The sequence below is a fragment of the Gracilinanus agilis genome, chromosome 3, assembly GCF_016433145.1.
Source record: "Gracilinanus agilis isolate LMUSP501 chromosome 3, AgileGrace, whole genome shotgun sequence".
NCBI classification, from domain to species: domain Eukaryota; kingdom Metazoa; phylum Chordata; class Mammalia; order Didelphimorphia; family Didelphidae; genus Gracilinanus; species Gracilinanus agilis.
The window spans coordinates 131,039,331-131,055,648 of record NC_058132.1 but is presented as its reverse complement, the minus strand read 5'-3'; the positions used below and the strand labels follow the sequence as shown (position 1 = coordinate 131,055,648).

The 16,318-nt window shown below is 33.5% G+C and overlaps 1 protein-coding gene across 1 annotated transcript in view; it reads left to right on the top strand.

Annotated features, from left to right (window-relative positions):
- NBEA (neurobeachin) overlaps positions 1–16,318 on the top strand; it is an 800,789-nt gene that overhangs the window by 104,621 nt on the left and 679,850 nt on the right. Inside the window, exons 2-4 of the mRNA XM_044668958.1 lie at positions 1,869–2,100; positions 6,696–6,796; positions 7,048–7,143. Of these exons, the coding sequence (XP_044524893.1) occupies positions 1,869–2,100; positions 6,696–6,796; positions 7,048–7,143 (429 nt within the window). The remainder of the gene's footprint in view (positions 1–1,868; positions 2,101–6,695; positions 6,797–7,047; positions 7,144–16,318) is intronic.

The following is a 16,318-nucleotide window of genomic DNA, read 5'->3' as shown; positions in this document are numbered from 1 at the left end:
TATATATATGTGTGTGTGTGTGTATATATATATATATATATATATATATATATATATATATATATATATATATATATATATATAACTCCTCATATATGTATGAGGAGTTTTAGAACTGGGCAACCTCAGATTCTGGAGGTATAGCCCTGGGTAAACCACTTAAGCCTGTTTCCCTCAGTTTCCTCACCTATAAAATGATCTGGAGAAAGAAATGGCATGTTACTCCAGAAAGGGACACAACTGAACAACAATAATAAAAAAAAAACAATGATGTGCTGTCCTTTAGCCTTGATCTTTATCATTTAAGTTATGTTAATCCACTCAAAATACTTAATCTCCATTAATGTTTATTATTATATCTTCTCAATTAAAATATAATTGTATTGAATTAAATTTTTAATGAGAGAAAATTGATGCACAAAGAGTTGATTCACTTTCAAATTTGGTAGTTAAGACTATCATTTAAAACAAACAAAATGAGGAAGAGATAAAATCTATAGCAGAAGCTGGCAGAGGAGATAAGGTAGAGAGAATAAAAGGAAATAGAAGAATTTGGCAAATGGGAATTTATAGAAAGGAATCATTTAACTAGGAAGATTTAGGCAAAGAGGACCAGTTTTTAAAAAATGATTAAGACAGCAAACACTAAATTAGTTTTAAAAGCCTTGAAATGATATTTATAAAACTTTGGAATGCTTTTAAATAGACTTTTTGAAACTATAAAACTAGACAGTTGAGGGGGGGTGGTGCAGTTAGATAGCACAGTGGTTAGAGTGCCAGGCTTGGAGTCAGGAGGATCTGGGTTCATATTTAACTTTAGATTCTTTCTAACTTTGTGGCTGTGAGCAAGTTACTAAATCCCAGGTGCCTATTCGTGGCCTCTCTTGTCTTAGAATTGATACTAAGATGGAAAGTAGAGGGAAGGAAATGGAGAAAAAAGGGGAGAGAAACAGAGAGAAAGATTGATTTGGTTGTTAAAGTTGTATCAAATATTGCATTCTCATTAAAAAGTATTAAAGAAGAACTGCTCACAGGCAATTGCAGTTTGAGCAAAACCAACCTAGTTTTTACTGGCATGTTATTTTATGAACTTATTGGACTAGATAAAGAAATTAAATGTGACACCATTATGATAAATAATAGGTTTTTAATTTTTTTCTGATGTAGACTTGAATATATTGAAAGAATGCTATATTTTTATAAATTCTTATATCTTTTTCAGTTTCAATTCATTTTGGTTATGAATTCATAACCAATTTGTTTGATTTTACTGCAATAGAAAAAAATTGAAGGCAGGAACTACAGAAGTCATTTTTCCTATAATAATTGCATTTTACAGCAACGGTTTCTGTAATTTATTTTTTGTTAAATTTTACCCGTTTTATGGTGATCGTGATGTTAAACTGAATCTTTCTAAAATTATAAGACATGCAGAAACTTTTAAAAATCTAACTTTTTTGGGGATACAAGAAAGTCATTCAGTCTTGATATGTGTAATAAGTTCTATGCTTACATACATATATCAGACTAAAACATGTCATTTTCCTTAGGTAAGGGAACTGTATTTAAAGTTCATATCACCTTCAACAGACATGATAGGCATTTGTTATTTGTTGAATATGTGAACTAATGAACCAACTACAATTTTAATAGTTTCTTGTAATAATATGTTACATTGTGGATATAATAGAAGGAGTCCAGGATTTGAAAAATGGTCCTGCCACTTATATATGTAAAATGAGTAGTTCATACTACATGACTCTGAGGTTCCTTCCAGCTTTTCAATCTGTTTCTATGTCTTATGATATTTTTGGAAGATATATAAGCTTTTGTTTATCCTGAGTAATCATTTTTATTTTCCTTTTCAGCTTGTTGGTGGGGAATTCGATTTGGAGATGAATTTTATAATCCAGGATGCTGAGAGTATAACATGCATGTCAGAGCTTTTGGAACATTGTGATGTAACATGTCAAGCAGAAATTTGGAGCATGTTTACTGCCATTCTACGAAAAAGTGTCCGTAATTTGCAGACCAGTACAGAAGTTGGCTTAATTGAGCAAGTATTGCTGAAAATGAGTACTGTAGATGACATGATTGCAGGTATGAGTTATATAAGAAGTGTATAATTTTAATGTTAATAAAAATTCAAACACATTCCTACTTGAAATTATATAGATTCATCTAAAATAAATGGAATGATTTTTACATTTTATTTTTAAAAGGAAATTATAAAGTGAAAAGCATTCTCTTTGTTAGTCTTTGAATAATTTGGGGAAGATAAGTGAATTGTTGATGCTGCTTAATTATGAATGCATATGATATTTTGTTATTTTTGTTTTATTTAGTCTCATTATTGTAATCTTTCAGTCCATCACCCTGCCTCTCAATATCCAGAATAAAATCAAGAGGCAAGATAGTGCAGTGGAAAGAGTGTTGGACTTGGAGTTAGGAGAAACCTGGCTTTAAATCCTTCCTCTTTATTGACTAGCCGTGTGATCATGTGCAAGTCATATAACCTTTCTGACTTTACTTTCTCATCTATTTAAAGGAAATTATGATAATAATAATAATAATATATGGGCATGTATATATTTCACAGTGTTGTTATGACTATCAAATGAGAAAATGAAAAATTGAAATAATTGGTAAACCTTAAGATGCTATATCAATGTTACATATTTTTGTTATGATAGGTCAACTCCCCCCCCCAAAAAAAACCAATCTACAACAAACTTACCATTTTAGTGAGCTTACAATAAAATTGAATCTTATAACATACAATTGTTTTATAACAAAGACTATTTATCAAACTTCTAGAAAATTCTGAGAATAACTCTGGCATTTAAAAATATTAGTTGAACCCTTTTACATATCACTGTTTTATTTCTTCAGTAAAAGCAATCACTAGTCATTTATTAGGTATTTTCTGTGAACCAGGCATTCTGCTAAAAACTAGGAATAGAAAGACAAAAATGAAATAGTTCCTACTCTCATGAAACTTCTCTTTTGTTATTATTTGATCTGTTTTGAAGGAAACTGGAAAGACTCTAAGAATGAGAGGTAAGGAATGAGTTTATTGCAAGCTTTGGGGGCAGCCTGTGCAATGGGCACAGACTGTGGAGTTGGAGCATAGAGTCTTTAAGAAGCCTTGAAAGAGAGATTGGAAACATTTTCAAAGTTTTTTGAATTCCAAAAAGAGACTTAATAATCTTAATGTAATAGAGAGCCTCCCTAGTTTGACTAAGGGAGTGATAGAATAAGAGCTAGCTTTATAAATAATACTTTGTTGGTTGTGTGGAGGACAAATTGCAGAGATTGAGAGAGATAATTGAAGTAGGGGAACCACTTAAGAAACTTTTGTAATACTTGGAATGAGACTTTTACCTGAAGAACTGTGATGATGGCTGTGTGAATGGAGAGGGACAATGTTGAGAAATATTTGAGAAGACTTGACAATTTATTTCACAGTAATTGATAAAGTAATATAAGGAGTTGAGGATGACTCTGAAGTTGAGAATTTAGACTTGAAGTATTATGGTGTCTTCAGCAGAAATTAGGGAAGTTCCAAAGAGGAATGTCTTTTAGGAAGGACAATTCTTTTAAACATGTTTGAGTTTGAAATACCTACAGGATATCTACTGGATATATTTAGTAGACAGTTGGTAATGTGGGTCTGGAATTGAAACAGACTAAAGCTTTGTATAGATCTGAAAGTTAACTGTGTATAGATATTTAAACCACCACAATTGGTGGGTGGGACACAGACAACCAAGAAGACTGAGAACTGATCAGTCAGGTAAATTTTTTTTTTTTTTTTTACATTTTTTAAACCTTAACTTCTGTGTATTGACTCCTAGGTGGAAGAGTGGTAAGGGGGTTAAGTGACTTGCCCAGGGTCACACAGCTGGGAAGTGTCTGAGGCCGGGTTTGAAACTAGGACCTCCTGTCTCTAGGCCTGACTCTCAATCCACTGAGCTACCCAGCTGCCCCCTAAATATTTTTTAATAAATATTTTTTGCTTCAGTACACTGAATAACTGCCACACAAACTTGAAAATAAAAGTGTGGATCTCCGAGGTATCCATTTTACTTAATGTACCAGAAAGTTTTGATATCTCTTTTTTAAAGTTAAAAAAAAATTAAAACATTCACACACAGCTATGTTTGTTACCAATTTCAGGCTTTGTTACTTATCTCTGGAACTTAAAAGAGTTATTAGTAATTGGTCAGGATTTTTCTTCTACTTCCTTTCTTCATGATATTCTAGTGAAATTCTGTCATAGGAGAATAATTAAAAAGAAGAATTTTGTAATCTCTTTTTCATTTTCTAGAAATGTCTTATGGAAGGAATAAGTAATTTTTGACTCCCTACTTTTTTTCCTTCTGAATCTGATGCTTATCTTTTTTTTTTTTTTTTTTAAGCCCTTACCTTCTGTCTTGGAGTCATTACTGTGTATTGGCTCCAAGGCAGAAGAGTGGTAAGGGTAGGCAATGGGGGTCAAGTGACTTGCCCAGGGTCACACAGCTGGGAAGTGTCTGAGGCCAGATTTGAACCTAGGACCTCCAGTCTCTAGGCCTGACTCTCAATCCACTGAGCTACCCAGCTGCCCCCTGAAGCTTATCTTTTTGACACTTTTTTATTTGTTTTTTAATTTTGAAAATTCTAACAAAAGAATATGAAAGATTCTATTTCTTTTTTATTTTGCTCTTTTAAATTCTTCTGTTTTATATAATATTTTAGATTTTTAAAGCTCTTCAAATATTTTTTGGAAACTGGGTATAAATAATATTTTTTTATATGAGATGTAGGCTATATATTTCCATTTTCCCTTGTAATTTTAATCCATTTTATAAGGACATACACATTTGTACACATTATGCTTGAGAGGAAAAATAAGATACTGAATTATTTTTATTAAAAAGTTCATTTTACTTTAAAAGATTTTTTTCTTATAATAGTAAAATGATTTCTGGTTTCTTTCAAGGGGGCATATTTGAATTTAGGATAATTCAAAAATTTTTATTACATATCATTGATTAAGATAAAGGAGCTGCAGGTTGCTGATACCAGTTAATTATCAATAATGACAATTATCTGATGAAAGGAAGATATGGTAGTTTTCCTTGGGAAATTCTACAGTTATCACAAGAGAGGTTCCTGTGTGTAAACTGGTGTTTTTACAGATTTTACTTGATGCTCTTTGATCTTTGAAAACAGTTTAGTTTTGAAATTTTTTCTCTTTCTTCAAAGAGTACACAGTGACCATTGGAGTTAAATGAGTATGCTTCTTAGGTCACTGATGTTTAAAATTTAAAAGACTTTTTCTTTTTGAGGTTAAAATAATAGCATTATAAAAGTATGTATTCTGATATGGTTTGACACTTTTATTATAAAGCATGCTGATTTTGTTTTCTTTCCTCATTCCTTTCCCTGCAAAAAAAAAAAAATCCTTTTCTTCTTTTATTCTATTAAACATTGTTAACTTTACTGTAGACTCTGAAATGGGAAGGAAATAGTAACTAGCATTTATATAATTATTTTTGACTTACTAAGTGCTTTTTGCTCACAACCACCTTGTAGTATAACAAAGTTGAGACTCAGAGAGGTTAAAAAATTTGTCGAAGGTCAAGCTGATAGTAAATGTTGAGATCTGAAACTCAAACCTAGACCTTCTGACTACTCTACTTCATTTAGTGTTCTTTTTAAAAAATATGTACATATATATATTATCAATGAATATGATTAAAGTGATGGATGTAATAACAATAGTAACTCAGTTGTTGTGTTATATCCCAGAAGTTCAGTTTCTTTTATTGATGGCTGAATTTAAGGGAAAATTTTTCTTCCTGATAACTCCATTTCTGTATGAATGGATTAATATTTAAAATGAAATTAGATTTTTTTGAGCAACTATTTATTTGAAAGCCTTTAAAGGTACATTTTTGTAGTCCTTGTCAAATTGTATAACTTTAGGAAGAGGAAACCAACTGGTCTCATTATTCCAGATACATTGATTAGTAATACTTCATGATAGCCATGATCTTTAAGGTACTTCAACAAAAGACTTTAGATTGTGTACCTTGAATGATTCAGAGGACAAACATTTAACTGCTTATTCTCATTATTTCACTTGTACTGAATGATTGTGACTTGTAGAAATTTATTCACTATATCATTAAAACTTATTCATTTTCTGTTCTCAAGTAATATGTTCTTTGCATGTGTTCATGTAAAGATCAATTATTTGTTAATATGAAATAGATTGTATATGAAACCATTCTTGATCCATGTTCTACATATACAATAAAATATCAAAATGCTCCCTTAATTATATATGAAGAAATATAATTGTTAGGAAAGTTTTTTGAAAATATTTATTGTTAAATCTGTTTGAGTATTACCAATAGCTCTTGAAAGCTACTGGGCAAATAAAGTATAGTAAAATGTTAATATGAATAAATTGATATCTAAGTTTTGTAAAGGATGTTACTTGATGGTTGTATTGCCTGTGTTTTTGCTGCTATTTGATAGTGGTTAATCAAGAGATGACTATAGTGGATATTTAGAAGTATTCAAGTTCTGATTTGCTAATGAGACTTTTAAATGAACATATTTTCACTTTTATAAAAATAATGCTTTGACTGATGATTCTGGGTTGCGACTAAAGTTCAGAATAATTTTATTTTCCTTTGAAGATCTCCTGGTTGATATGTTGGGGGTTCTTGCAAGCTACAGTATCACTGTCAAGGAGTTGAAGCTTTTGTTCAGCATGCTTCGAGGAGAAAGTGGAATCTGGGTAAGCTGAAATGAGATAGAGAAGTTTTAAGTATCAGTGCATTAGTGCTTGTGGTTCAATAAATTGTCTCTAGAGAGCTATAAAGTTAAATTTTTAATGTTAATTGAATGTTTCTCTAAAAGAAATTTTAGCAACTGATTTACAATTAATTTACTGTTTAGTTGGAAAATGGTCTTTTGGCTAACATGGCATGTAAGATATTATTACTGTGTGGGTACACTGACAGTTCTTCTGTTTTATTGTTTCCTCAGCCAAGACACGCAGTTAAATTATTGTCAGTCCTTAATCAGATGCCACAGAGACATGGGCCTGATACTTTTTTCAATTTCCCTGGCTGTAGTGCTGCAGTAAGTTTTTTAATGATTTATTTTTAAAATAAGATAATTTATTTCGTTATAAAATCTTACAGTTCTTACAAACATTAATTATAGTACCTGTGCTTGACATTTTATAACACATGAAACAAAATAGAGCACCTGGTTTAAGTAGAGCCATTGTTTTTGCGAAAGATATTATTGTTTAATCCTGTAAAGTAGGTGATTGTATTCCCTACTTGATGTTAAAAATATATAACAAACAAACAAATAATAGCCAGTTGACTAAAAAGTGAAAATAGAGGACTGATAGAGTTCAACTGTTTAGCTAACATTTAATTCAAATCTCAAGATTGAATCACAAAGTAGAAAACGTGGGTTTTGCTCTTGTAATATTCTCCACGAAAAGTGAAATGATAACTAATTTATGAAATTGTGAAGTGAGGGCAGACATGTCTGGTTCTTTGGATACTTGCAGGGAAAGCTTACAGTTGGCAGCAGGAAACAGGATGACAATCACACTTTAATTGCAGAGAGTATGGGGACAAAATTCATATAGACAAAGACAAGTGTTGAAAGAGGTACAGAGACAAATGGTATAGGAGCTTGAGGATTGAGTCATGAAGTAAGACAGACAGTACTGAGAAGAGAATAGAGAGAGAGAAAAGTAGAAATTATCACTTACCACACAACCATAGAATAGAGCTGGAAGCACTAGGCAACTTGGATGTGGAAGAGATAAAAGTGCTGGGGAGTGTAGGAGGGCAGGAATTTGAGGTCTCATTTTATAGGAATTTTTGGAAAAGACTATCTCTGCCACCTTGGATTAGATACAAAATGAGAGGCTATCAAAATTCTAGATGAACCTTTCCTATATTTAAATAAATTTTTTAAAATTTCTTTAGGTAAATATTACTCTCACCATATTAAAAATGTCTAAACAAAGCAGTAGTGTGAGAGAGATAGAGATAGAGATTTGATAGATTGATATGTTGTCATATTTGTAATTCTGATTGACTTGCATCTCTCATATCTTATTTGAATAATTATATGTAGCGATTCTTAAGTTTGTTCTCGATCTATGGCAGATCTATTTTTACTTCCATGAGATTCTCAACATTTCCTTCTATTTACTTTTCAATCTTTTGGCTTTGTTTTACTATTTCTCATTTTCTTACAGTCATCGGCTTATATTTAGTTTATTCTAATTTTCAGAGAGTTTGTTACTTGAGCATATCTTAAACTCATTTTGTTACTTGATCATTCCTGTTCCTTGGGCTCTCCTAACAGAATCTGTTAATTCGCTCTCCATGTCTTCCATAGCTCATTTTTTCCTCTAATGCTCTTCATTTCATTTATAAGATGATTTTTAAATTCTCTCACATAGAATTTGTGTTCAACCTGTGTTTTAATTTGAGGCTACTTTTAAGTAGATAGTTTTGAATCTGTCTTGTCTTGAGCATTCTTGTAAAAATAATAACTTATCGAAGGGTTCTTTTTTCCTTTGCTCATTTTTCTAGTCTACTTTCTCTCTTTGGACTTTATGTTAGAGCAGATTCAGTACACTTTATTTTATTTTATTTTATTTTTTACATTTTTTAAACCCTTAACTTCTGTGTATTGGCTCCAAGGCAGAAGAGTGGTAAGGGTAGGCAATGGGGGGTTAAGGGACTTGCCCAGGGTCACACAGCTGGGAAGTGTCTGAGGCCAGATTTGAACCTAGGACCTCTGGTCTCTAGGCCTGGCTCTCAATCCACTGAGCTACCCAGCTGCCCCCTCAGTACACTTTTAAAAGGAATATCTGAGCTGTTCATGCTATTACTTTCTTGGGTTTTTGAGTATTATTTTGTTCCATGCCCTCAGAAGCAGCTCAGGCTGGAAACTAGCAAGTTTTCAGTTTATCCTGTGGTCTATTCCTGAGTAAAATCTGATTTCTTCCACAGTGGTCTCAGCTCTGCAAGTTTCTGAGGTAGGTTTGGGTCTGGATTCAGCTACTATCAAATTATCTAAAAACGCTTGCTTGTGAAAGGACTTTAAACTTTCCTTTGAATTAAGATTCTTGCCATGATTATTCCTCTTCAAACTTCAGATTAGGCTAGAATCTGGGAATGAAACCCTGTTTCACTCCTTTGATCACAGTCACCCAACTATTGTTTGCTTCTGCACTTATTCCTGATTTGGGTGCACAGGATAGGGCTTACCACTGCCATTCTCCTTGAATTACTGCTTATAGGAGCAAGTCCTTTCTTCTGTCTGCCCTGAATCTGTGACAGATACAGTTCTTGGTAGTAGTTTTCAGGAGGTTGGACCCATCCCCTTCTTCTCAGTGAATTCTCTTCCCAGTGGTAGCTGTGAAGCCTTGTCTTTTGGGGTCAGAGCCTGAGACCATCCATCATAACTGAATAGAGATAGTGATCACAGTGGTAGTGGTAGTTTGAATTTCCTGGTACTTGTTGCTTCTTGTCTCTCTGGGTTCCCTAATACTTGAATTAGGCACTTTTAGGATTTACAAACAACATGTCAATGTGACTTATAAAATGATGAGTACTTTTTTAGACATAATTGAGTTTGAAATGCCTACAAGTTAGTCAGTTTGAAATGTGAACAGGTAGTTGGGGATGTGGGATTGAAACTGAGGGCTGGATATGTATTTTGAAATAATATAGAGATAATGAAACCCAGGGGTTCTGATGAGGTCACCAAATGAACAAGTAGAGTAAGAGAAGAATGCCCAGGATAGAACCTTGGCATAAACTTAGTTTTTTGTTATTGTTTGGTTGTTTTTCAGTAGTATCTGATTTTTTTTATTCCATTTGGGCTATACTTGGCAAAGATACTAATGTGTTTTACCCACTCTTTTCTCCAGCTCATTTTATAGATGAAGAACTGAGGCACACAGGGTTAAGTGACTTGCTCAGAGTCACACAGCTAGTAAGTAAGTATCTGAGGCAGATTTGAACCCAGATCTTCCTGACTTCAGGGCTGGTGCTCCATCCACTTTGCCACTAGCTGTCCCATACCCAGTTAGGCATGATATGGATGATGAGCTAGCAAAGATGAGGAATCAATAAGTAAGACAATCAGGTCAGAGTGTTGTAGTTAATTCATGTTAGTTAACAGTGTCAGATACTGAAAAGAAAACAAGAATTATGGGGATGGGGAAAGATTATTAGATTTGGCAAATAAGAAAACTTTGTTAACCTTGGAGTGACAGATGGCTATCAAGGTTGGAGACCAGATTGCAAAAGTTTGAAAAATAAATGAGAGAAGAAATGGATATGTACAAAGTAGAGAGGAAGAAAAAGGAGATAAACAAAGTTTCTATGGCCTTGTGAGGAAAGCAGTTTTTGCATATGAGATATATAGGTAATGTAATGAGAAAAGTAATGTATTGGTATTACAAAGATCTGAATTTGAATTCTGAATCAGGTGCTTACTAGTTGTGTCTTTGGGCTATCACTTTACTTCTCCCCCAACACTGACACTGAAGATAGCGTTGAGGAAGATCGGACTAAGAGAACCTATGGAGGTGATTATTGGGAGTAATTTGTTGTTAGCCAGAAGAGTAACGGCTAATTGGAATTTTTCTAGCATTAGACATAATAGAGGTTAATAGATGAATTAGAATGCTTATACCTGAACAGAACTATTTATAGCATCACTTTTTGAGGTAGCAAAGAATTGGAAATTGAGAAGATGTTCATAAATTGTGGAATGGCTGAACAATTTATGGTATATGATTGTAATGGAATGCTATTGTTCCATAAGAAATGATGAGCAGGACTATCACCAAAAAAAGCTGGAAAGACTGATTGTATTAACTATTAATATCAATATTAACTATTAATAAAGACTTATTGTATTAACTGATGCAAAGTAAAGTGAGCACAACCGGGAGAACGTTGTACACAGTGACAATAATAATGTATGATGATCAACTCTGAATGACTTAAATATTATCAGCAATGCAAGGACCAGAGACAACTTTAGGAGACTCATGATGAAAAAGTCTGCCACCAGAAGGAACTGATAGAATCTGAATGCAGATTAAAGCATACCATTCTTCACTTTATTTCCTTCTTGAGTCTTTTTAAAAGCCCTATCTGCCATCTTGGAATCAATACTAAATATTGTTTCCAAGGCAGAAACATGGTAAGGGCTAGATAATTAGGATTAAGTGACTTGCCCAGGGTCACGCAACTAGAAAGTGTCTGAATCAAGATTTGAAACCAGAACTTCCCATCTCTAGACCTGACTTTCAATTCATTGTGTCACCTAGCTGCCCCTTGTCTTATTTCAAAATAATTGGTTTCCAATTTGAAATCCTACATATTTTATTTTATGTATTTTTAAAAATTATTCTGAGTAGGTATCTATAGGTATCATCAGACAGCCATAATAGCCAATGACAAAAAAAGTTAGAGAACCTAGTGCTAGGTTCCTGTTTGCTTATTCCTCTGGGCTTAGGGGATTTTTCTTTGAATGTGTTATTCAACCAGTTCTGAATCCATCTTATTATATGATTGTCTAGAGCAGTGATGGGCAAACTATTCCCCTCGGGCCAGATCCAGGCTGTAGTTTGCCCATTACTGCCTTAAGCAGTTCTCTAATCACTACATCTGGATGTGGGGGCATAGTGATTAGGGAATTGCTTAAGGCAGTAATGGGTAAACTATGGCCTGGATCTGGTCTTCAGGGAATAGTTTGCTCATCACTGCTTTATGTAATGCTTTTGAAAAATTTTTAATAGGTAAATTATATCTGTTGTACCAGGGTAACAAGTAACTTTCAGAAAAGGAAATAAGGTTAATTTGGCCTGCCTTGTTTTTGATGAATTTATGATGGCTCTTTGTAATCAACACCTCCATCCATCACTAACAAATTCCATTAAATTCTAGAATTTTCTAAGGAATTGAAGTCAAATTCAACTGGCCTATAGTTTTCAGAACCTCCTCATTTGCCTTTCTTTTAAAAAAAAGATATATTTGCCCACCTCCAACTTACTGCTACCTCTCTTGTTTTCTTGATCTTTCATTTAAAACTGAGAGTGACTTAGCAGTCACATCTGCCAGTTCTTTAGTTTCTGAGGAGATAGTTCATCTGGATCAAATGACTGGAGTTCATCAAGGACAACTAGGTTCTCTATTACTATCTTCTTCATCTTGGGTATCAGCTTACGATTATCTGTTTTTGTTCTGGTGTTTCCAATTATTATCCTTGCCAGAGAAAAATGAGGTAGAATAATTAAATGACTATACTTTATTTCTGTTGCCACTTGTAATCATATAATCCACTTTAAATAGTGGTCATATCCCCTTTTTTTTCATTCTTCTCTTTCCCCTAATATAGTTTTTAAAAAGAAGGGGGAAAAATCTCCCTTTGTTGATGCTTTCTTCTCTTGCCAAGAATTATTAATTCTTAAATTTAACATTCTTCTCCCTTTCTCTTTTTTTTTCACAAAATCATTCCACATATTTCTCTTTCATTACTTCTTCACATTGTTCTTTTCTTCATATCTTTAAAAAAAGCTGAATTGGTTGGTGAGTTTCTATGTACTTATATGGGTTTCTTCAGACCCCTATCATTTTTTTCCTTATTTATTTACCTTCATTTCCTTAGAATTTAATTTGTGGATTGACTTCCACAGTAAAATTTTTGACAGAGGATCTTTCTTTGAACCTTTTGAAATCTACCTTCCTGAAATCTTGAGTGCATACAAGACCATGCTTTGGCTTTTTATTCCTCTGTCACAAACTCTGTGAGGGAATGGTTGTAAGATTTTTATCATTTCCTTTCCAGCAACCATTTCTTCCCTGTTTGTTGGAAGTCTGATACAGTTTATAATCCCCTTTTGTTGGTCCTTCCATTTTTTAAGGAATGAAATTATCATTAAAGGAAGTTAAAAAAAGTTATTAGATACTCTACAGATGGCAATGTGTACATAATTGAAGTGTCTCATCTGTATTATATTATGCCTCTGTGGAAGGATTGTAATCTGTTTCCTGACCTCATTTATTTCCTTTTTCTGCCAGGTAACCTGTAAAACTTTGATGGCAAACACTGCATTATTTTTATTGATCTTTACCCTAAATATTCTCTGCCATGCTTCTTTTGTTTAGTTCTTAGATTTTTTTCATACAAGTTTATTTTCTTAAAAAAATATTTCTTTCTCCCACATATTCTTTTTATCTGTTCTGTTTCTTTTGAATGAAGTTACATCATCCATATTATTGACATGATTTTTATCACAAATATCAGTGATGAGATCTGTCTCTCTGTAGCTATCTTGAATCCACATTCCACTCAAAAAATGCCTAGTGAAGCGACAGAATCCATCATGATAACAGAACAAGAGTTGCTACAACCCCAAACTGAGTCAGAGATGAGAATAGAATATAACAGTGATTAATCAGTTTGAGGAAAATGATTCTCGAGAGGCAGCCACACAACAGGTCCAACTGGGAGCAACCAGTGAGATAGATGAGGAACTGGTCTGTAAAGCAAAACAGTGTCAAGTGAAAAGAGTACATAAAAGATGATGACCAAACTGGGACTTACAAGTGATTTGGAAATCTCACAATATCCTCTTTGTCATCACAAAGCCAGATGTTATCAAGCCCAGCCAATACCTATGGTCTTTGGAGAAGCCTGTGACATCTGTCAGCAGGCATAGTTAGCTTCTGTGGAAAAAAAAAATCAAAGTTCATGGCAAAACAATCTTCAATATAGAGGAAAATATGCAAAATCCAATTGTGCAAACAGAAAACAAAGAGAAGAGGTTGATGAAACAAGCATGGAAGTTAAGGACATAGAATTGGTCAAGTTCCAGGCAAATGTAACCAGAGTAAAGACTGTCTGAGTTTTAAAAAACAACAGTAATGATATTGTAAATGCTATTATAGAATTAATGATGTAGCAATATGGAATTGAGCAATTTTTTTCAGTGTTTTGGAGAAAATTAAATGCAACCTGATTGAAATTTGTACCGTTTCTATCAGTGAAGTTATGGGTTCTTTTTGGACGAAAAAGTAACTGATAATTATGAGATCATATCTACTTCCTTGTATTGAAACTTTTAGGTTCTCTTGCTTGTTACCTAAACTTCAGATTCTGTGTATATATGTCTGAGATTATGGGTTTCATTCTTACCTCCTTTTTAAGTTTTTCTCTCATATATTTCTGAGTATCTGAACCTTCCTTCATTGCAATTATTCTTTCTGGTGTTTAGCTTGGCAGTTTTAGATAGTTTTCTCTATTCTGTTTTAATTTCTTTATTGTAATAGCATTTTCATTAGATTTTTGAAGACTACAGGCAATTATATTATTACCATTCTTACTTTGTTCTTAACCCATTTGTTAAATGTATTTCACTAGTGTCCAGGAGTCTATTCTCTGTATTTAAGCAGTGGTCTAGAAGTTCAAATACAGTGTATTGTTTTTACATTATTACTACCAATTTTAAGTCTAAAATTAATAAACAATAACCCCAAAGTATTATTTTTAATAAGATTTATTAATAATAACTTTAAGTAAAAGGAATAGAAGACAAAAGTAAAAGCCTGAGTAAACCAGCTTTCCCAACATCACACGTGGGAAAAGAGAGTGCCAGGCAGAGTTACACTCAACTTCATCTATAAAATGTAAGTATTCAGGGTGGGGATGAAAGAGGAAAGGGATGCTGGGAAATGTAGTTCAATTCACAAAATTTCTATTTATACGTTCCCCCCTGTGATCCTTTGGAAGACTAGTCTCTAATGAATCATCGAAACATAATCAACTTAAAACTCTGAAGATTGGGGGCAGCTGGGTAGCTCAGTGGAGTGAGAGTCAGGCCTAGAGACAGGAGGTCCTAGGTTCAAACCCGGCCTCAGCCACTTTCCAGCTGTGTGACCTTGGGCAAGTCACTTGACCCCCATTGCCCACCCTTACCAATCTTCCACCTATGAGACAATACACCGAAGTACAAGGGTTAAAAAAAAAAAAAGAAAGAAAAACTCTGAAGATTTTTAATGAAAGGTATAGGGGCAGCTGGGTAGCTCAGTAGATTGAGAGTCAGGCCTAGAGACAGGAGGTCCTAGGTTCAAACCCGGCCTCAGCCACTTCCCAGCTGTGTGATCCTGGGCAAGTCACTTGACCCCCATTTCCCACCCTTACCACTCTTCTACCTAGGAGCCAGTACACAGAAGTTAAGGGTTTAAGAAAAAAAGAAAGAAAGGTATACACAATATTGCAGTTTCTAAAGGGAAATTACAATAATTTGGGGGTGAAAGAGAAGGAGAACAAAACCAATGATTTCTATTTTGTCCAAAAACCAATTAGGGGGGCAGTCCCCTTTGGCATAAGAGTGTACATTCAAAATAAATAATAATACATTCCCCCTGAGGAGGATGGTGACAAACACAGGGATCATTCAGGGATACATGACTGAGTTATGAGATATATGAAACAATTTGCAAAGGAAATAAAAAACATAAAAAACAAATAAAAGAAAAAATAACTTGTAAATGAAATATAAAATATCATAGCCTTGTGTTTAAAAAATCTAAGTAAAGAAAAAATAAACCTATAACAAGTCCTTGAATCAGGGCCCAATTAAAGTGATTTATGTAATTATGCCTATTTTGATACCTTCAATTTCTTTTTCTTCTCTAATCGCTATTGCTAGTGTTTCTAGTACTATGTTGAATAATAGAGGTGATAATGGGCATCCTTGTTTCACTCCTGATCTTATTGGGAAGGCTTCTAATTTATCCCCATTGCATATGATGTTTGTTGATGGTTTTAGGTATATACTGTTTATTATTTTTAGGAAAGGTCCTTCTATTCCTATACTTTTCAGTGTTTTCAATAGGAATGGATGCTGTATTTTGTCAAAGGCTTTTTCAGCATCTATTGAGATAATCATGTGATTTTTGTTTGTTAGACTGTTGATATGGTCAATTATGTGGATGGTTTTCCTAATGTTGAACCATCCTTGCATTCCTGGTATAAATCCCACCTGATCATGGTGGATGACCTTCTTAATTACTTGCTGGAGTCTCTTTGCTAATATTCTATTTAAGATTTTTGCATCTATGTTCATTAGGGAGATTGGTCTATAGTTTTCTTTCTCTGTTTTTGGTCTACCTGGCTTTGGAATCAGTACCATATTTGTGTCATGAAAGGAATTTGGTAGGACTCCTTCTTTGCTTATCATATCAAATAATTT